Source organism: Erythrolamprus reginae, chromosome 7 (genome assembly GCF_031021105.1).
Source record: "Erythrolamprus reginae isolate rEryReg1 chromosome 7, rEryReg1.hap1, whole genome shotgun sequence".
Taxonomy (NCBI): Eukaryota; Metazoa; Chordata; class Lepidosauria; order Squamata; family Dipsadidae; genus Erythrolamprus; species Erythrolamprus reginae.
In genome coordinates, this window is record NC_091956.1 from 70,060,256 (window position 1) to 70,083,520 (window position 23,265).

A 23,265-nucleotide genomic window follows, 5' to 3' on the forward strand; every position below is an offset into this window, starting at 1 on the left:
CACAGATGTGAAACGCTAGAATATAACTTTAATTGTGAAATTGCTGCCCCTAAGGACTGCAATACTTGCAACGTAGGCCCCAACTGCAGACAAAATTGGTGGCCTGGGCCACGTGGTCGAAGAGATGGGGAGGGATGAGGGAAGGAGGCAAAGGGAAATACTTGTTGTTGCAAAGTCGCCCTCTCCTTGAAAGGCGCGAGCAGCCACTCCCGCTCCAGTAATCTCCCCAGGAATTGAGACTGGAACAAACTCATAGGGAAGAATCATTCACTAGAAATCTCTCTTTCAGCAGTGTTTTCAAAGTACACTTGAACTAAGAGGAGCTGTACCACAACTGTCCTAGCTGAGTGACTGAGAAAAAGAACTGAAGTCAGGAAGTATGTCAGCAACATAAACAGACTCAGTCCAATCACCAAGGCTCAGGCTTGGCTCAGTCAAATTACCGAGCAGACAGAATTAACCCATGCATGGCTGCTATATCAACCAAGAGGGAGAAATATATATGTGTGTGTGTTCAAGTGCACAGGTACATTTGTTGCCAACGCTGGCAGATTTTCCAACAATTTTTCTGCCACACAGTAATACATCCTAAAACTAGGTATATCCCATACTTTTGTACTTGAACGGCAGAGCAGGATAAAATAAAACACAACCGTCCCCCCATCCCCATAAAATTAAGAGATGTGGGAGACAATACTGTACTGTAGGAAAGTGAACACAAGAACAAGGGGACACAATCTGAAGTTAGTTGGGGGAAAGATCAAAAGCAACGTGAGAAAATATTATTTTACTGAAAGAGTAGTAGATCCTTGGAACAAACTTCCAGCAGACGTGGTTGGTAAATCCACAGTAACTAAATTTAAACATGCCTGGGATAAACATATATCCATTGTAAGATAAAATACAGGAAATAGTATAAGGGCAGACTAGATGGACCACGAGGTCTTTTTCTGCTGTCAGACTTCTATGTTTCTATGTTTCTATATTTCTATATCATTTTCCAAGCAGCATAAGGTAACAAAGAGCACCAGCATTTTCATTGGTGAATTCTCCTTGCCAATCCTTAAGAACATTCTGTTGATACAACCTAGATGAGATCACATACCAGCCAGGGACAGTGTCCTACATCATTCTGTCAATGTGAACTGGGTGAGATCATGTAGGTATGTGAGATCTGCTTGAGGTAGGCAGTTTGCTGCAGACAACCTCTACATGACATCTCTACACATTGGATAGATCAGGATGGCCCCATAGTCAGTATCTCACCCCATGGTGGGCTGGATCCGGCCCGCGGGCCTTGAGTCTGATACCCCTGGATTAGGGCATATCAAAACTTGATGAAAACTGACATTTGGGCGTCATTGGTATCAATGTTCCCAATGAGGAATAGTGTGAAGAAAGAAGAGAAGATTAATACTTGGAGATACAGACTAGATGGACCATGATGTCTTTTTCTGCCGTCAGTCTTCTATGTTTCTTTTATTTACTCTGCTGTGCCAATAGGGCACCAATAGCTAGTGCTGTCTGATGCCCAGTGGCTGAGCCTCTTACAGTAAAAAAAAAAAAACGACAAAAATTGAAATTCAGCTTTGAGTAAGCTAGAGAACATTCAATGGGATTTCCTTCAAAGTTTAGACAATCTCACTGCTCCCACTCTGAAAGCTATGGGTGCCAAGTTTATTCTGTAATACGTTTAGGAACTATAAGACTGCTTTCTTTTGTGGCAACAAATAACATGACTACGTCGCTGGAAATTAGAGCTATGTTGCCACTAGGAATGCCAGGACTGCCACTTAAAAATTCTGACTGTTTAATTATTCCTACTGCATTTATAGCAAAAGTCAGACAGAAAAAAAAACAACCAGTTTCGCATTCACATGTCATGTCTGCTGGCAGCCCTCAAGCAATACACAGGTGACATAAGAAGCAAGATCTCAGAAATAATTTATTGTTGCTTTTAACTGGTTTGAGCCTAATTCTACAAGCCGTAACATCCACTGTTATATTTAGTAAGCATTGTGCATCTGACTGGCCATTTATAATGCTTTTATGAGCCTCCTCCTGCCCTGTTCATCATTGTACTTTAAATATGGCAGTCTTCCCAAAGGTTTCAGTAGCCTTTAGTTTGCAAGTACACCTCATTTCTATAATATCAAAGCGATTTTGCTTTTAATAATTCCGATGGTTCTGTTATTACTACATTTTTCTTCATTGGGAATTTTTTCTCCCAACAGATGCCTTGCATTACGACATCAATGGGGGAATTCAGATAAGCGTTTGTTTTTCAGCACTGCCTTTCCTTCACCAAAGACAGCTGCATTCTCAGCCCGGAGAGAATTCTTTGGGGTTAACAAGTAGAGTCAAATAAAACAGGATGAGGAAACTATCAGGACTCCTAGGCTAATATGATAAAAGAGAACATGCTGGGTGGAGTGGGCATTGCTCACTCCAAGGCAGATCCTTACAAGGCATTGCCACAGCTTCTGATCCACAAAAATGTCAAAGATTATATAATCAATGCAGCAATGTTAAATACAGACCCTTCCTCGGTTTTTTTTTCTTGAAAACAGGAGAAAATGGAGATTTAACAACATCTTTCAGCTGTGGCGAGGGGGGCGTTTGCCCAGGTTCGCCTGGTGCGCCAGTTGCGGCCCTATTTGGACCGGGCTCACAGTCACTCATGCCCTCATCACCTCGAGGCTCGACTACTGTAACGCTCTCTACATGGGGCTACCTTTGAAAAGTGTTCGGAAACTTCAGATCGTGCAGAATGCAGCTGCGAGAGCAATTATGGGCTTCTCTAAGTATGCCCATATCACTCCAACACTCCGCAGTCTGCATTGGTTGCCGATCAGTTTACGGTCACAATTCAAAGTGTTGGTTATGACCTATAAAGCTCTTCATGGCACTGGACCAGAATATCTCCGGGACCTTCTGCCGCACGAATCCCAGCGACCGGTTCGGTCCCACAGAGTTGGCCTTCTCCGGGTCCCGTCGACTAAACAATGTCGTCTGGCGGGACCCAGGGGAAGAGCCTTCTCTGTGGCGGCTCCGACCATCTGGAACCAGCTCCCCCCTGAGATTAGGATTGCCCCCACCCTCCTTGCCTTTCGCAAACTCCTTAAAACCCACCTCTGCCATCAGGCATGGGGGAACTGAAACATCTCCCCCTTGCCCATGTTGTTCTGGTGTTAAGATTGTGTGCTTGTTTTTTTAATATTCTGGGGTTGTTTTTTATGAATTTTTTAGCTTAACATTGTAATTGGATTGGTGGGTATTGGATTTGTTATTATGTATTGTTTTTACCTTGTTGTGAGCCACCCCGAGTTTGCGGAGAGGGGCGGCATATAAATCCAATAAATCTAATCTAATCTAATCTATTTCCAGCAATTACCATAAAAATGAGTTTTGTGACCAATTAATTTGTTATGGGTAAAAGCTTGACTGGACTATCATATTTTTATACCAACCAATTACAAGTGTTGTACAGCACAATAATGAGACATCAGTGCCCCGGCCTCACTCTATGTATGAACGGGAGACATCCATATTTTAAAATATTATTTGTCCATAGGACAGTGCCAAAAAGAATCTGTAAAAAACACTGCTGGACTTCTAGAACTGCATTAGATACAGGCTGATCAAAAAAACTTCAACTATGAATATGAATCTTTAAACTGCTGCAAGATGCTTTGGGATTAGCAGACCAGATTAAAATGGCTTCCCCACTAGTAAATAAATTTGCAAAATTTGTAATTCCATTAATCTAACTCATCCCATCATTATTTATTGCTTTGCTAATCCCCAGCAAATACCAAAAGCAGAAGGTTAATTGAGCCCATAGTGAGTTGGGTCCCTGATTGCTCAGGTCTACAGATTAGTATTTCCTAGGCGACCTAGAAAAATAAATTAATACTAGAAAAATAAATTCAGAGTGGCTAAGTAGATAAGCAAGCATTACAGACTACATCATCTGTTTATGATATAGGGCTTTTCTTTTCTTTTTTTGCCAATCAAATGATGTAATTTCACATCAAGTGAAGACAGAGGGAGACATGGACTTTTTATAGGGGAAAAGGTAAATGTTTCTGGGTCCAGTTGTTTCCAACTTTAGGGGGTGTTGTTCATCTCCATGTCTTAGCCGAGGAACCAGCATTGTCCAAAAACATTTCCATGGTCTTATGGGCAGTATGATTATATGCTGTGGTGCACAGAACATTGTTATCCTCCCACCAAAGGGGTACCTATTAATCAACTTGCATTTGCATATTTTCGAACTGCAAGTGGGAAAGAGGTGGAGCAAGTAATAGATCAACCCATCGCACAGTGCTCAGCTCTTGAACCCAAGCTGTCGGCCATCATTCATTCATTCATTCATTCATTCATTCATTCATTCATTCATTCATTCATTCATTCATTCATACTTCTATGTTGCCCAATTTCGTAGGACTCAGGGTGACTTACAACAATATAAAATTACCATATAGAATTACAAATAACAATAATAAAGAAATCAAGAAATCTAAAACCTTAATTAAAACTCATAACAGCGACTCAACAACACACGCTCATCGCATTCATGCAGAATCATATTCATACAGGTGGTCAGTAGATGTTAATTTAGGGTTCCCAAGCCTGCCAGCATAGCCAGGTCTTCATGGCCTTATGAAAAACCAAACTGTTGTTAAATGTAAATATTGTTGCTTTAAGGCACCATTATACCATAGATTAAATATAGAGTAAATGAAAGGAATGGTAGAAAAATTGATATTAATAAACTAAGGAGATCTATGTGTACTAGTAAATAAGAAAAAAAAATGTTATAAATGAATAAGCTGCAAAAACCAATTATCCTGCAATCCAGCAGGTATGCTTATTAAGTTCTGATACCAAAAATACTCTATGTATAAAACATAATGCTTTTTTTCATCTTGAATGTATGTACGTATGTTTCTTTTCTTTTGTAATTTTTCTTCTTCTGTCAATGTTGTGTTGTTTCTTTTTTTTAATGTAAATAATCAATAAAGATATTTTTCCAAAAAAAAATTAAAAAAAGAAAAACCACCAAGGTGGGAGCAGTGCGGACATCAGGTAGGATTGATTCCAAAGAGCTGGGGTAGCAAGAGAGAAGGCTCTTCTCCGAGGTCCCGCCAGTCTACATTGCTTGGCTGACGGGACCTGGAGGCGGCCAACACTTTGTGCTCTAATTGGTCTCTGGGAAGTATGTGGCAAGAGACGTCCCGTAAATAATCTGTCCCTAAGCCATCTAGGCCTTTATAGGTAGTAACCAAGTATGGACCAAGAAGCTCAGGGTAATTTTATTTATTTATTTATTTATTATTTATTATTTATTTATTGGATTTGTATGCCGCCCCTCTCCGTAGACTCGGGGCGGCTAACAACAATAATAAGACAGCATATAATAATAACCCAATACTAAAAACAATTAAAAACCCATTATAATAAAAACCAAAAAGACATACAGACACATCATGCATAAAATTGTAACGGCCTAGGGGGAAAGAGTATCTCAGTTCCCCCATGCCTGGCGGCAGAGGTGGGTTTTAAGTAGCTTACGAAAGGCAAGGAGGGTGGGAGCAATTCTAATCTCTGGGGGGAGTTGGTTCCAGAGGGCCGGGGCCGCCACAGAGAAGGCTCTTCCCCTGGGTCCCGCCAAGCGGCATTGTTTAGTTGACGGGATCCGGAGAAGACCCACTCTGTGGGACCTAACTGGTCGCTGGGATTCGTGCAGCAGAAGGCGGTCCCGGAGATAATCTGGTCCGGTGCCATGAAGGGCTTTATAGGTCATAACCAACACTTTGAATTGTGACCGCAAACTGATCGGCAACCAATGCAGACTGCAGAGTGTTGGTGTAACATGGGCATATTTGGCAAAGCCCATGATTGCTCTCGCAGCTGCATTCTGCACGATCTGAAGTTTCCGAACACTTTTCAAAGGTAGCCCCATGTAGAGAGCGTTACAGTAGTCGAGCCTCGAGGTGATGAGGGCATGAATGACTGTGAGCAGTGACTCCCGGTCCAAATAGGGTCGCAACTGGTGCACCAGGCGAACCTGGGCGAACGCCCACCTCGCCACAGCTGAAAGATGTTTCTCATAATAGTATCTTGAGAGGAAGACTTTAGTTGGTTTCTTTTCTAGGTGGTCTGATCCAGACTATATTTCCCAGACGAATAGAGCAAAAATGGAGCAGAATGTATCTTTTTGGCTATGGTGCAATTCTTAGCATAAAAACTGCACAGAAAAATGTTTATTAAGACAAATTATTATAAGAGCAATAGCTACATACTCGTACATAGCTCCATATGGTAGATAAATTTATATAACTAATGTTCTCTGCAGATTTTTTTAAATTCAGAGGTAAATGGGGTGAAAATAAGTTATGATTAACACAGACATAAATTATACCAACTCATTTATTCACCCATAATTGTCTTGTAGCTATCTATTTGATAAATAAAATTCACTTAAATTTTCTAATAATGGTATTGACCTTGCACCCAGAGAACTTTATGACCACGTGGAGTTTTGAATCTAAGACTTGTTGTCTTAGCACAATAATTAGGCAAACAATACTTTATCTAGGAATCTACTGTATTTTAAAAATAACTGTTATTTGATGCTGTGCCTTGAAATATGAATGAAATTTATCAAATTTTACATATACAGTGGTAACTCTACTTAACAAACTTAATTCCTTCCATGACCAGGTTCTTAAGTAGAAATGTTTGTAAGAAGCAATTTTTCCCACAGGAATCAATGTAAAAGTAAATAATGTGTGCGATTGGAGAAACCACAGGGTGGGTGGAGGCCGTTTCCTCCCAGGAGATTCCTAGAGAGGCCCCATGGAGGCTTCTCTCACCTTTTCCAGCCCTGTTTCCTCCCAGGAAATTCCTAGAGGCCCCACGGAGGCTTCTCCCTGCCTTTTCAGGTTACAGTTTTGGAGGCTCGGGTTTGTAAGTGGAAAATGGTTCTTGGGAAGAGGCAAAAAAATCTTGAACACCCAGTTCTTATCTAGAAAAGTTCATAAGTAGAGGCATTCTTAGGTAGAGGTACCACTGTACACACACTCACTCACTTTGAGGAATCTTAATGTTTGATTATGCATGGTTACAGTATCATCATACCAGTAACTCATCTTCAACAAATCCCACGGATTTCTAAAAGCACTTTTTAAATATGTATTATCTACTTCACATAGTAAATTAGAGGCAAGTCTATATGGTGTTAAACATAGCTCTATACCACACAAAGCAGGCTTAAAGTTAGAATCATAATGGAACCCTTTCTTGCTTTCGCTTATTTACACCTCACAAAAACTGGCATTAATCCTGTGTTTTCCATCAAACTTTTGTGGGGCAGCAAACATAAGTACAGTAGTACCTCGTGATATGAACTTTTCAAGATATGAACCCGGGGTTCGGAATATTTTTGCCTCTTCTTATGAACTTTTTTCGCCTTATGAACCCACCACTGCTGAACCCGAAAGTTCGGCAAACGTTTGGGTTCGGGAGGCCGCCGAGAAGCACCACCGCCCGGCTGTCATCTTCCGAAACAGCCAGGGGGCTTCTTGGCGTTCTTCTGAATGCCGAACCCTGAAGTTTGGCAAAAGTTCTGGTTCGGTTTCGGGAGAACGCCGAGAAGCCTCACCGCCCAGCTGTCACCTTCGCAGAAGAGCCGCGGAGCTGTCGGCCGGTCGGGAGGCTCAAACGGAGGTGGGGAATCCCAATAGGGAATTTATTTATATTACATGTTATTTACAAAATGAAAACATAACTTTATGAATAATTTATGCTGGAAGCCCTTTGACCTCCCAAAAAGCCCTTAGTAGTAGGTCATGTTTTTATTATCCAGTTCTGGACTCTGTTCTAATCCAATTATAGAAATTAATAATAGTTAATTCCAAACTGACTAATATTTATGTTTTATATCATTTCTTACTCTTCCTTCTGATTCTGACATGTAGGGACTGAAAACATTTAAAAATTAAGAGATGATTTTGTCATTCATTTAAGAATACATTCTGTTCTCAGTTTCCCCAGACACCGTTGTGGATCTTACCAAAGTTGTTTATAGAGTCAGTACTTGAACTTTACCTTTCTTTGCATCTCTACCATGTCCCAAATGTCACTCAAAGGAAACTAAGACTCTTACATAGTGAATAACAGCAGGAGGCACATTTGTTAAAACAAAGTATTATTCAACTTTGGACAAAATTATACTAAAAATGTTTCAAAAATAAAACTTTTTCTTTACAAAGGTTGACATATAAATTAACCATTATTTTTCAAAACTTGAAAACAAAAAAGTGTAATGCAAAACTACGTAATTTTTTCAAAATGTGGATTTATATTGTTTTAAACATAAGAATCAGATTGTCAGGCCGAAGCCATTTTAGTTGGGGTCTTTGGCCTGCCACACTTTATGCTATTTTAAAATGTATTCTTAGCTATGGGAATTTGGGAGGGGTAGTTGCATGAGGGATGTCTGCATGTAGCCATAACAAATTCCTTTTAGATGGTCAAGGTCATCCTTTGTCTTCGCACTTCTGCGCCTGCATGGAAGGAGATGGGAGTTGCTGCCAAGTAGGCAGATGGAAGATTGGTAAATGTGATGGACTTGGGGGTATGGGGACAAGTGCTTGAACTTTTAACTGGGTGGAGAAACCCCTGGGACTTCAGATTCTTCCGGATGTGTCAACATGGCTCTGCTAATAAATTGGAACTTTGAGGAATACTTTGGCTAAGCAATTTTAGATGCTATTTGGAGCTGTGACACAAACAGGCATGAGAACCAATCATTTTAAAAGCATATAGATATTATTTGAAGCATGTGATAATATTAAATAATTAATTGATTCGTATTCATTTCAGAATATACTTTTTGTATTATATGAAGGCACCCTAAAAGTGAAATGATAAAATAGGAAATGTGTCAAGCATGAAAGATTTGCACACTTTAAAAAAATGATTTGAATGTGATTTTGTACCATTATGGGGATCATTAAAACAGCTACATTTTTATTCATATTCAGGAGATGAAATAGAATAGAACAGAACAAAACAAAACAGAACTCTATTGGCCAAGTTTGATTAGACACACAAGAAATTTGTCTTTGGTGCATAGGTACATAAAAGAAAGGATACATTTGTCAAGAATCATGAGGTACGCCACTTAATGATTCTCATAGGGTACAAATAAGCAATGAGGAACCAATCAATATTAATATAAATTGTAAGGATACAAGCAACAAGTTACAGTCATACAGTCATAAGTGGGAGGAGATGGGTGATAGGGATGATGAGAAAAACTAACAGCAATTGTAATGTTGTCTTGGTGAATAGTTTAAATAGAGGGAATTATTTGTTTAGCAGAGTGATGGCATTCGGAAAAAACACTTCTTATGTCTATTGTCTTGGTGTGTAGTGCTTTATAGCATCATTTTAAGGATAGGAGTTGAAACAATTTATGTTCAAGATGCGAGGGATCAGTAAATATTTTCACAGCCCTTTTTGACTCATGCAGTATAGGAGAGATGGACTCTGTAGCACCCTGCCAGCCCGTGGCTCACCCATGCCTCATTTTCTGCCTCCATGGCTTTCTGCAGCCATGTTTGGCCGGCAGAGTGCTGCAGGAGGCCAAATACGGGCTGCACAGGCACCTAGTTGGGCCTTTGTGTGACCTGTTTTTGGCTGGCAGGATGCTGCAGGAGGCATCCATTTATTTATTTATTTATTTATTTATTTATTTTATTTATTAGATTTGTATGCTGCCCCTTTCCGTAGACTCCATCCTGTCCCCCCCACGCAGAAAACTACAATGCTGATCTGGCCCTCGAAGAATTCAAGTTCAACACCCCTGATCTTGATCAATCCCTGCATTTTCTTGGCAAGATTTCAGAAGCGGTTTGCCAGCTTCCTAGGGGTGAGAGTATGGCCCAAAGTTATCTGGCTGGCTTCACATTCATCTGATTTCTAGCCATAAAACACCAAACGATAACACCAAACTGGCTCTATTACCAGGCAATACTGAGTAATAAATTTTATCGATGACACAAAACATCACAAGACTAAAGCTCCGCAGCCTACGAATCATAAGGCTCCTCTTTGTTGCTTTTTTACCAAGACAAATAACAAATATCTGTTCTTCTGAAATCAGTTTACATGTCTAGTTACAACCAGTCTCTCCCTACATCAGCCTAGCTCACTTTTAAGATATGTATCCATATTTACTATATGCTACACTTTAATGTGATGCTCATTACTCAAGTACAGTATGATGGGCTTATGCATATGAACATAGAGATGAAGATAAACAGATATATAATTAGTAATATAAATAGGATCTAGCACTTCCAACGGTGGTACTAAAACAGGGAAAATGGCATACAGCATAAATTATTTCTATTGATTATAACTGTTGCATACCAAGCTGCTTGTTTACATATACTTCATCATTCTCAGTTTTTTTCCTTTGAGAACAGTTTAAAACTTGTAAAGTTAATATTTTTAGCTAGCCCAGTATTTTATTACACATGAAAAAAGCCAACATAATATAACAGCATTTGCATGGCCCTAATAAGCAATCTGCTCTAAACTATGATTTACAAAATTAGTAGAGATTAGTAGCAAAATTGTAACATAATATACTGCAATCTTGTAATCCATTTTCTGAGTATTAGCCCATCATACTCAGGGATATTTTTCTGAATAAATATATATATTATGCATTAGCTTCCCTTATTAAAGCCCATAACTTTAAAAACTGGCATCCTGCATGTATTGCTCAGCCATTAAACTCTACTGATACTTTGCTAAGGTTTAGAAATCAAAGGTTGATATTTAAAATAACTTGGAAGTTATCTTGTGTGACACTGCTAAACTTTCAAGCAATGAGCAATTGATTGTTTATGGTTTTTTTGTTCCTATTTGTATCTCCACCACCATTCCAAAATGATATTAAGTTCCTATGAAATTGTTCCTATTTACATCTCCACCATCGTGTAAAGCTAATAGAATGTGCATTTGCAAATTCTCACTTCCCTGTTAGAGGAATGTTCCAAGAGTGCATACACTGCACGATCATGAATGGTATTTTGCCAGTCTTTTGGATTTGTTTTTCTTTATATCATAAAACTTTCAGTCTCCAAACTTTCAAATTTCATTGAATATACCAATTCACCTTTTCTATTTGCACTATTTTTTCCTTTTCTGTCCAGCTCCAATTACCATACACATTCATTATAACTTCTATCACTTGACAATTATTTTCCTAGAGCATCAATGGATAACCTACAACTGTTTGTAGTTTCAAATAATCCTTTTTATAACTTTAGCATCTTTTTGACTATGCTGCTGAGTCTCAGGAGAAGGGCGGCATAGAAATCTAATAAGTAAGTAAGTAAGTAAGTAAGTAAGTAAGTAAGTAAGTAAGTAAGTAAGTAAATTTGAAAGGACAATTTTCTTCTACTGTGAAGCAAGATGTAATACACCTCTTAAAATAGAATTAACAAAAAACGAAGAACTCACTTGAAACTTTAAAAAGTTCCAGCTCTTCCCATTGTATGCCATTGTCTCAAACAATATGACACACACCCCAAGACCCCTAAAAGATTGCAGTGAGCTCTTAGCAATCTAAAGGCTGCTCTTCAATTCCTACAATGACCTCTTGCATGTATAAATTACTTCCATTCCTAATTTACAGAAGCCTGCAGACATGTACAATCATAGCATTCCTCAGTGACTTTATGGGAATAACTTATTTGAGCAAAAGTGGGATTTTGTACATCAGTGATGGTGAACTTTTTTTTGCTTGGGTGCCAAAGGGGCACACACACAATAATGCACATTTGCTCACACACAAAGCAATGTTCTCCCCCTCACCCATGCATGCACACACAACTGCCCCTCACGCATCCTCACAGGACTCACTGAAGCCTCTGGAGCCTGTGGATGGTGAAAAATGAACCCATTTTTCGGAAACGAATTTCCAGTCGGGCTGTTTTGCATCTTCCTCAGGTTTCAGGGAAAGCCTCCTGAAGCCTGGGGAGGGTAAAAAATGGCCCAACCGCAAAACCTGAATTTTGATTCCAAACTTCCAATAAGCCCATTGGGTCCATTTTTCACCATCCACAGGCTCGGAGGCTTTCCTGAAACCTGAGGAAGATGCAAAACAGCCCAACCGGAAACTCGTTTTCGAAAAACTACCTCCCCTCCCTGCTTTCCAGAAGGCCGAATATCAGCTGGCCAGCCTGCATGGAGCTGACCTCATGTGCCCTCAAATATGGCTCTGCATGCCACCGGTGGCACGCATGGCATAGGTTCGCCACCATGGTTGTATACAATGTTACCTCAGTACTTGACTGTTTTGAAAATAATCAAATTTGGTACACAGTGCATTTTGATGAGAAAATTTTTGTCCTGGTATTCATTAGTTTTGTACTTGACACGCAAGCTAGAACTTGTATGTGTCAGTTGCCTTGTGACTCACTACCCTTTTCAGCCAAGCCGAAGTGTCATGCATTAGTGACGCAGTAATTCTTGCTCTGTGCATAACCCCCTGCATTATCTTAGCTTCTGTGATCATGTTGTGTATTTTTGCACTTTTTTTCTGATCAGTACAGGTAAAGTGAAGTTTTTATTTTATTTATTTATTTGAGACACAGGAAAAGTTATAAATATGAACCAGTTGCCAAGCATCTACATTTGATCACATGATTATGGGGGTGCTACAAAGTCCATAACTGTGAAAAATGGTCGTGTCACTTTTTTCAGTGCCGTTGTAACTTTGAACAATTACCAAATGAATTGTTGGAAATCAAGGACTACCTGTATTTCATTGCTAGTCATACCCTATCTCAGTGATGGCGAATCTTTTTTTCTTTAAATGTCGAAAGAGCGTGCGCACATGCTATCACGCATGCATGAGTGCCCAAACCCATGATTCAATGCCTGGGGAGGGCAAAAACAGCTTCCTCCAGCCCCCGGAGGCCGGAAATGGTCTATTTCCCAACTTCTGGTGGGCCCAGTAGGCTTGTTTTGCCCTCCCCAGGTTTCAAAGGCTTCCCTGGAGCCAGGGGAGGGTAAAATGCCCTCTGGAAGCAAAAAATGCCCTCCCAGAGCCTCTGTGTGAGCCAAAAATCAGATGGCCAGCACTCACATGCACCTTGAGCTGAGCTAGGACAATGGCTAACATGCTGGCAGATATGGCTCCACGTGCCACCTGTGGCACCCATGACATAGGTTCGCCTTCACTGCCCTATCTGATTCCAAATACAAAGGAAGATGATATAATATCAAACTGATTTAGCAACAAGAATAAAATTAGAACAAGGAACTTTTGATTTCTAGTGTTGAAAATAATTTCTGATTATGTGTTGAACTACTGGCAATCCAGAGATATTGAGACATATTTTTAAAAAATCTGAGTGGGAACTTTTAGCCTTGAACATAATTTTAATTCCATATCCATTTCTGGTAACTTTATGAATGAAAATGACTCAAAAACCTTAGTTCATAACCTTAAAATTCTAAGCAATAATACCAATTTCTGGTTAAAAGGTGTTATCAAATATTCTCTATAAATGCTAATTATTGGGAGAATAAGTACATTTGCTCATGCTCTCTATAAATGCAAAACATTGTGGATTATTTTAGGTACATTTTTGGGTGAGAGTCATAAATTGAAGAAGATTCAAAGAAAGTCATTAGTGGAAACATCACACATTATCAAATGTTTCCTCATTAAAAATAGTAAATAGAATTAAATTACACAGCTGTAGAATTAAATTACACAAAAGGACACACTCATCCCCAATCCATCAAGAGTTTGAAGTTGTCCCACAATCTCCTTCAATTCTGCCAGAACACATAAGCATGCATAAGAACACTTTCAGCTCTCTGGGTCCTCACTCTTGCTAATGAATAGTAACAATTCCCCTCCCTCATATTTGAACTGGTTTAGCCAATTGAAATAAAAAAAAACCCTGATTGTTTCAAGGGGAGCCTTTCTGGCTGCAGGGATGCCATTCCCTCTGTTTCTATTTAAGAGCAAATGTGATTTGTAAAGTCAAGAGGTTAGCATTTCAGTATTCTTTGCAACCAAGCACTTTTCACAGTAGAACCTGGCTGCTTGCTACTGCAGCTGCAAAACTGCAAATATTTGCAACTTTTCTAGGTTTGCAGAGCTGCAGTGAAATTGACACAGTTGTACATTCCCCTCATTTCTTCAGAGAACCAGTAAAAAGGCTTTCTAGATTTTCTTTCAACAACTGCCTTGTTACTGGATCAATTCATTTGATCCCAGGAGGTGAAGTTGCAAAGAAAACCTTTGCTCTGACTATCCATCTATATATCTAGCTAAACAGCATATTATATGTTCTCTACTCCTACAATTGCTGTCGTTTTAATTTTTTTTATGCTAAATAAAACCTTTTTTTTCCTCAAGACATATTTAGATCAATTTTTCCTGGTGTATTTATTTCAACTTTTCACAAAGTAAATGAATTTATTTTTTAGCACTTGCAAAAGTCCAGCACAATCAGAGGGTACCGTATTATTTCAATTAGTATCACAACATTTCTGAAATGCAATATTGGAGGCAAAGCTTAGTTATATTTGCTCACAAATAAAGTCAAACTATGCTCACATGTTTAAACACACTTAGCTAGCATTGGACTTGCTTGTTAATTTCTCTTGCTTAAAAGCAATAGTTGATTAAGACATTCACTAATTTTAAAAATACATATGTTCAGAAAAGTTTTTTTCAACTTCAGTATGGCTACTTTGTGAGAAGCGAGCTCAACTTATCATTTACAATGAGCTGTAGAATACATTGGTTCTCTTCAAAGAACACGTTTATCTAAATTTCCCACTGAAAACTAACATTACAAATGTTTCACACACACAAACAAATTCTCATGTTTTATGGAACACTCAATAACAAATTAGCATTTTTGTTTTCTAAAATATACTGATAACAAAGTAGAACAAAGGCAAGTTTACATTTTCATAAGAAGTGAAGCTGTATACAGTGGTACCTCTACTTAAGAACGCCTCTACTTAAGAACTTTTCTAGATAAGAACCTAGTGTTTAAGATTTTTTGCCTCTTCTTAAGAACCATTTTCTACTTAAGAACCCAAGCCTGGAAAAATTTCCCAGGAAATTTGAGAGCGGCACAAAGTCACGGCCAGTTTCCTGCCATTTCTCTCTCTGGTGCTGTGTATGGGAGGCAGCCTCGTGCCAGGTGTATGGGAGGTGTGTGCTCTTCCTCACCGCCTCAGAGTCCCTTTTTTTTAAAGCCTTATAGTTTTGGATTTTTTTGATTCACCTCACCTCACCTTCTTCCTTCGGACTGTCCTCCTCCTCTTCCAACCCAAATTCCAAGCTTTTGTTTCTTTCCTAATAGGTTTGCATGCATTATTTGCTTTTAAATTGATTTCTATGGGGAAATTGCTTCTACTTAAGAACTTTTCTACTTAAGAACCTGGTCATGGAATGAATTAAGTTCTTAAGCAGAGGGACCACTGTACAACTTTTCCCTTCTGAGACATACATGTCTGAAAATCATTTAATGTACTGCTCAAAAAAATAAAGAGAACTCTCAAAGAACACATCCTAGATCTGAATGAATGAAATAGTCTCATTGAATACTTTGTTCTGTATAAAGTTGAATGTGCTGACATGTGAAATTTATTGTCAATCAGCGTTGCTTCCCAAGTTTGATTTACTTGGGAGTTATAATTTTGTTGTTTAAGCATTTCCTTTATTTTTTTGAGCAGTACTGTATATTTAAAACTAAGCATCAAAACTGGAGAAAAAGGATACCCTGTTTTTAAAAACTCTATACAGTATTTCAAAAACACCAGCACACCTTTTAGTTTAAATAACCTTCCCTTCTCTACAAGCAACTGGCCTGAGTGAACAACAAAACTTGCAATTCTGGGAAACAGAAGTCAAGTTAAATAAAATTCAGACTCGCACACAAAAAGCAAAAACTAGAAACCGCCTGTTTCAGGGAAGACAAACCCTTCCCCGAACGAGCTAAAATGGAGACACAATTTCATCTCTGCCCTGGAGAAACAGACAGACAGGGCAGCAGAGCCAGGGCCAGGTCAAGGTCAGTAGCAGGGCAGTTTGCAGCTGCTTGCATTGCTCTCTTTTAACAGCAAAGCACAACAGGCCTCGCGAACTCAGACTTTCTGCGCGCGCACCCCCCCACACACAAACACACCGGTTACAAACAAAACAACTTTATCTTTCCAAATTCCCATTCGCTCCTATGCTGCCTTGCGTGGTGCTTCACAACTAAGTACTTTTAAAACACAAACGTCTCTCCCTCTCTCTCTCTGGTCTGTGATAACATCACTATCATTTCACACACACCCCACCTCTACTAGATAATTGGGGGGGGGGGGGGGCAAAGAGCAAAAAGGAGTCCCTGGCGGGTTCAGGAAACTCGCTTATGCAAGCTTCCTGAATTGGGTTTTCACGGGAGCACGACTCGGGCTTTTAACTGTAAATACTGTACTGTACATTCAAAATCGCGAGGGTGGCCGGGGGGGGGGGGAGGAGAGGAGGAGGTGAGCGTGAGGAACCGAGCCCTGTGCTGGGAGGGGTCAAACAGGAAGCCCTCCAAGCCCCGAGTTTACGCGGCAAAGGGACGCTGTGTGTGCGCGCGCGCTCTCCCCCCACCCCCAAAGTGCCACGCCGTGCCCTACCTCAACCCCGGGATCAGGCGTGCCAGGCCGAGCCTGTATTCTGAGGGGCGGGAGTGTGTGTGGAGGGAGGGGGGTCAGCAAGAGAGAGGAAGAAGGGACTATCGGCGTAGGGCAGAGCGGCCGGGGAGGGGGCGCTCTGATAGCCCGGGGACTCGGTTTCCTCTCTAGACTCTTGTTAATTATGCATATGAACCAGTAAATCGATCGCCTCTCTTCCAACCCCCCCCCCGGCCTTGCGACGAGGGCACGGTCTCTCACACCACCCCCTCAACTCTCCTCAGCAGCCCCCCCCCCCCCGCCGCCACAGCCTTCCCTTCGCTTTCCCTTCCTTCTCGGCTCCCCCTCCCGGGTGAACTTCAGGTGACCGACCATGGCTTTGACACATAAGCAGTTCAGCCTGCCGACGACCAACCTCGGGGCGCAGCCAGGGAGGGGCCAAAGCGAGCCTGCACTGAACGTCGGTGCGGGGGTAGGGAGGAAGGGGGGGCGGTGGAAATGACCCCTCCGAGCCAATCCTCCCCCGGCCTTCAAGCCTCTTTTCTTTGGAGGCCAACCCGAAGGAGCCCCCGAGTCGCTTTAAAAGGTCTTTTCAAACGCCTAAGAGATTTCTCCCCCCCCCCCCCGCTTCCTTCCTTTCCTGCAAAAAATGCCTGACCGCTTCTCCTTTCCACAGGGGGGAAGCGGGAGAAAAAGTTAACTGCTTTGCGAAGAATTGAGGAGGAGGAAGAGCAAGGCTGGGGTGGAAGGGGGGCGCGCAAACCGGTGGAGGGGGAGAAACTGCGGTGTGTAGTATGTGCGTTGCCCGCACCGGGCGGAAAGCAGCGGGGGCGATGTGCGCCCTCCAGCCCTTCCTGCTCTGGGTCAGAGCCGCGGAAACCTTCGGCTCGCCGAGGCTGCGTCTGACCCCTTCGTTTTTATTGCAGCGAAGGAGGCGAAGCAAGGCTCTAAGCTCGCCTGCCGCCGCCGCTGCTACGCCTCCGCCGCCTCAGCCACCCCCTCTGCTCTGCAGGGACCTCGCATGCCACGATCTCCCTCTCTCGCCCTCCCCGCGCTTCGCCTCGGCGGCGGCCAAGCACCAGACCCAACTCTCCCGGGTCCCTCTCTATCCTACCCCCACCACCACACACACACACACACACACACCACAGCCGCCGCCGCCATCCACCCCGCCGGGTCCCCCGCTTGCTCTTCGCCTTCTCCCGCCTCCGAGGCCGACCAGCCCAAGCCGCAACCTTTAGCCGGAGGCGGACCTCGCAACCGATTCCGCACAAGACACCAGAAACCCTTCCACTCGCGACTCCCCACCCCGATACATTCACCAAAAAAAAGAGAGAGACCCCCTTCAGAGAAACCCGTCCGTACACGCACACAAATGCACAATCCGAAGAAAGGGGAGGGGAAAGAGCTAGAAGAGCGAAGAAAGAGAGGAGGGAAAGACACACAGACACACACACACATACACGCACTCCCTCTCTCGCGCTCACACAGACGCACTCAGACAGAGAGAGACAGAGAGACACACAGCGAGGGAGAGAGAGAGAGGAGGAAAAAAAATTAAAAGGGCACAAGGCTGTTCATCACCAACATGGCTGCCTTAGCTCAGACCTAAAAGAGGCATAACCCGGGCGCTGTCTTTGTCAGTTTCACCTCTGTAACCCTAAACTAATGCACAAAACAACGGAGGAGGCTTGCAGGAAGGACGGAGAACAGGGTAGGGGAGAAGGAAAACGGGGGGCAAAACAGAGAAGGGGGCGATTTTTTTTTAAAAAAAGAAAAGGAGCACTTACGTGAAGAGAGGCGCTTGGGTTGCTCCTGCTTCCTCCTGGGCATTTTTCCCCCCTTTTCACATTCTCCTCCTTGGTTTAATGGGAGACCAAAGGCGAAAAAAGAAAAGAAAAAAAAATCCCCAAAAGAGAGGGACAAGAGGCAGGCACAAAGCGGGGGCACAAGGGGAGCTGCCCGGCAGAGGTTGCTTTTTTTCTTCTCGTGGGCAAGTGGGGGGGGGGGGAGGCGGTTAGAAAGCCGCTTTTTTTTTCCCCTCCCGGAGCCAAGGAGAAGGGATTCCCCGCTCCCCTTTTCCTTCCTTCCCCCCACCTTTTTTTCCTGCCCCCCCCCCGGTCGTGCACCTGGTTTGTCCCCCGGTCGCAATATTCCTCAATGGAAATGGATCTAATGGACGAGGTGGGGGGGGAGAGAGAGTGTGCTCTTATGCGGTGCCAATAAATGAGGGCTGGTGCGGCGGTGTCTACGGCTGCTCCCTATGTGTCTCCGAGCCCCTAACTAACACTAATGCAGGGATCAAAGGGCAGCGGCGGCGGCGGCGGCGGTGCTCGCAGCTCACACACAGGCTGGGGAGGGAGAAAAGGAGAGAGAGAGGAGACGAGACACACACACAGGCGCGCACACACAAGGCAGAGCGAAGAAGAAGGAAGGTGCCCCCAGGCTCTTAGGCTGTACTTTAACACACCGAACCGCGAGCGCTCTGCCTCGCGAGGTTCAAGGGGGGACAAAGGCGGCCGCCGCCAGGATGAGCCCCCATTTTCCTCCCCTCAGAATCGTTGGGGGGAGGGGAGAGAGTCCCACGCCGATTGCGAAATAAAAGGGTCCGAGAAATACTATAAAGGTCAAGTCGGCGCGATAATATTTTGGGCGTGGAGAAAAAAGAAAAAAAAGGAAGGTGAACTAAAACTGAATGACGCCAACTCTATGATTGCAAACACACAAGCCTCCTTTAATAAAACCAAAGCGTCGTTAGGAACGTTAACCTTATGATTTCTTGGTGTAAAGAATGGAAGTGGAGGGGTGGAGCGAGATTAGGTCAGCAGCCCTCATAATTGATTCTGGAGTAGGTACGCCTCATGTTGGCTTCTTCAGTTCGTAGTTTATTTTGTGCATGAATGCGGGTTTGGAGGAACCTGGGTTGCAGTTATTAACCGATACGGGGCTTTCCATTGTCGTTCAAAATCTTACTTTTTTTTCTGTCAAGACAAAACATGAAGAGAGAGAGGATGCCGGTGGAGGATTGGAGAAAGGATTGAAACCACCCAAAAAGTATTAGAAAAGAGAAGGGCTCTTTTTTTGTGTTCAACTTTCAGTCAATTGGACAGAGATATGCTGAGGCACTTGATGATTTCAACTCTAAAACTTGTGGTGAAAATGATTGGAGGCACAAGTGGCTTCTCAGGAAACCTGACTAACTTGGAACTTGGGAGCTGACAAAGTGAATAATGACTCAGATAATTTTACAGAAAGTGTGTTTAATGGGTTTTTTTTTACAGTCTTGCTTTTGGCTACCTTACTCACCATTGTACTAGTTCTGAGTTATTCTTGCCAGTGGTAGTTATTTCTTTTAAGAAAATAATATTGTCAATTTATTCTATAAAGACTGAATGGTACCAGCCAGCAGTCCATATTTAGGCCTATATAAATGCCTCTGCGGAGTGGGGTGGCATACAAATCTAAATAATAATAATAACAACAATAATAATAATAATAGTAATCACCATAAGAGTAAGCAGCAAATACTGTTCAATAAAATTACATTCCTTAATACTTCCCCCCTTTTCACCCTCTCACCTTTTATTTCGTTTTTAACTCTTGTTTTAATTATCATTTTTATATTATACCCTATGTAGAACTTTAGGTATAACAAGCAGGAAGAGAGAGATTATGATCCCACTGTATAGAGTGCTGGTGAGACCACATTTGGAATGTTGTGTTCAGTTCTGGAGACCTCACCTACAAAGAGATATTGATAAAATTGAACGGGTCCAAAGACAGGCTACAAAAATGGTGGAAGCTCTTAAGCATAAAACTTGTCAGGAAAGACTTAATGAATTCAATCTGTATAGTCTGGATGACAAGGGAAAGGGATCGAAACATTTAAATATGTTAAAGGGTTCAATAAGGTTCAGGAGAGAAGTTTTTAATAGGAAAGTGAACACAAGAACAAGGGGGCACAATCTGAGGTTAGTTGGGGGAAAGATTAGAAGTAGCGTGAGAAAATATTATTTTACTGAAAGTAGTAGATGCTTGGAACAAACTTCCAGCAGACATGGTTGGGAAATCCACAGGAACTGAATTTAAACATGCCTGGGATAAACATATCCATCCTAAGATAAGGGCAGACTAGATGGCTCATGAGGTATTTTTCTGCCATCAATCTTCTATGTTTCTATGTTTAAACATAGATGTAGATGCTAGTCAAGGACTGCATTAAAATTTACCAACCCACCAAATACATATACTCAGTGAAGGGCTACCAAAACTTTTACTACCATATTGTGGGCGTGGCTTATGCATTTTCTTTCAACATCTTTCAGTGCAAATTGAGTGTTCTGGGGTGGAGGTCCATTTTCATTACTCTACTGCGTGTGTGTCGTCCCCCCCCCGGGCAGCAGCCCACCCCTGCATATACTGTACATCCAAGAGTAGCCGAACCAAGCTTCACTGGTGACTCATCATATATGACCCACTGACACAGGTTTCCTGATGCATGAAGAAATTATTATTATTTATTATATTTGTATGCCGCCCCTCTCCGCAGATTCATTTGAGTAGAACAAGTATGTTTTCAAAGGTACTCTTAGTTCATTTAAATTAACTAGGAATGGAAAAATTATAGGAACATGTGCATTTCAATGAACAACAAATAAAATAACCCTTTTATTACATATAAACTGCTACATACAGTGTGTGTGTGTGTGTATTTGTTTTCGTAGATTTTCATGGGTATATGTATGTAGATTGTTCTGAGTTCGGGTTTTACCCGTGTAATATTTTGAGTGTCTATGCGACGTTTCGGTGAAATCACATTCACCATCATCAGGCTGAAGTTGTTAGCTATTTGGTTAAGGCTGGTTTCCAAATTTTTGGTTAGGTCTGGCTTCCAAATTTCTGGTAGGTGGGACGTGTCATCACGCCTACCAGAAATTTGGAAGCCAGCCCTAACCAAAAATTTGGAAGCCAGCCCTAACCAAAAAAACCATATCACAATCATCACCATGTCAATCATTTAATTAAATGTGATTCCACCAACCAATCAAATCATTAAAACACAGCCACCCAATCTACTTGCAACATTTAAACCAAATCTCCACCCTCACCACTATTTATAAGGGACAAATGGCAGTTGCAAACAAACTATAGTCAAAGCAGCATGAAACACACACACACACACACACACACACACACACACACACGTGTACGAAACATTGCAGAAAAGTCATGCAAACTGCAATATAACTCCAGTACGCTTGAGTCAGGAATTGTGTATAGTTTTTGTTCCACTAAGTTCTATCCCTCGAGTTAATGTTTCCACATTATTCTATATATCAAATAAGTCATTTCTACAAATGAGAAAAGGGGTTAGTTCTCATGCCCGGTATCCTACTGCAACGTTCAATGTGTTTCTTAATTTTTTTACAGGAATGCTTAAAACAAACTGAAATCTAGTTCAGATAGATAATACAAAAAACAGAATAGTCTTAATAGAACAGATTTAGAAATCCTTTTAAAAGTACTAAAATATACATTTTGCCTTTTAAACAGTGGAGGCTTACGAATTCAAATAGGTTTATGTCCATAACTTTAAGTTTATCTAAACTTTTAAAAATGAAACGAAGATGGTTCAACTGCTGCTTTATCTCTATTATGTTAGATCAGTGTTTTTCAACCAGTGTGCCGTGGCACACTAGTGTGCCGCGAGACATGGTCAGGTGTGCCGCGAAGAAGGAAGCTCAGGTTTTGCTGAGAGAGTGAGAGTGAGAGAAAGAAAGAGAGAGAGAGAGAGAGAGAGAAAGAGAGTGTGTGTGAGAGAGAAAGCAAGGCGAAAGAGAGAGAAAGAGAGAAAGAAAAGCGAAAGAGAGAGAAAGCAAGAGTGAGAGAGAAAGAAAGCAAGAGAGAGAGAGAGAGAGAAATGAACAAAAAGGGGAGGAAAAAAGAGAAATTAGGAAATGATTGAGACAGAGAATGAGAAGAAAGAGAGAGAAACAAAAGAGAGAAGTGACTCTTGATTTAAAGCATATGATAAAAAGCCAAAGAATAAGAGAGAGAAAAAACCCAGCCCTCACCTGTTTTTGGAAATGGTTCAAGAGTATACACACACACAAGGGTGGGGAGGAGACAGGGATGGAAAAAGAGAGGAGAATGTCTTGGGGTGTCATTTTGTGTCATTTGGGTTGGTGGTGTGCCCCAGGATTTTGTAAATGTAAAAAATGTGCCGTGGCTCAAAAAAGGTTGGGAAACACTGTGTTAGATAACTGGAATTGTCTGTGAGCTATTTGTATTGACCTTGCAATAAATGATGGAAATTAACTCGAATAATCACAAGTACATAAGAACATTCTTACAACTACTTTTAAAGTAATTAAAATGTTACATTCTGGAGCTAATGATTTGCTTTAATGAAGGTAGATGTGCTGATGCCCTTGAATAATAGGATTTTATTATTGTAGTTTATTGGGACAATTGATGTAAATATTATGTGTGTGTGTGTGTGTATTTTCTGCCGGATTACAGGGCAGAAGC

The 23,265-nt window shown here is 41.6% G+C and overlaps 1 protein-coding gene across 3 annotated transcripts in view; it reads right to left on the reverse strand.

Moving 5' to 3' along the window:
* The window catches only part of ZNF827 (zinc finger protein 827), a 184,077-nt gene extending 165,321 nt beyond the window's left edge, over positions 1–18,756 (reverse strand). For all 3 annotated transcript variants that reach the window (XM_070757789.1, XM_070757790.1, XM_070757791.1), the window contains exon 1: positions 18,525–18,756. In XM_070757789.1, the coding sequence (XP_070613890.1) occupies positions 18,525–18,567 (43 nt within the window). In that variant the 5' untranslated portion in view covers positions 18,568–18,756. The remainder of the gene's footprint in view (positions 1–18,524) is intronic.
* Positions 18,757–23,265: the final 4,509 nt, after the last annotated feature.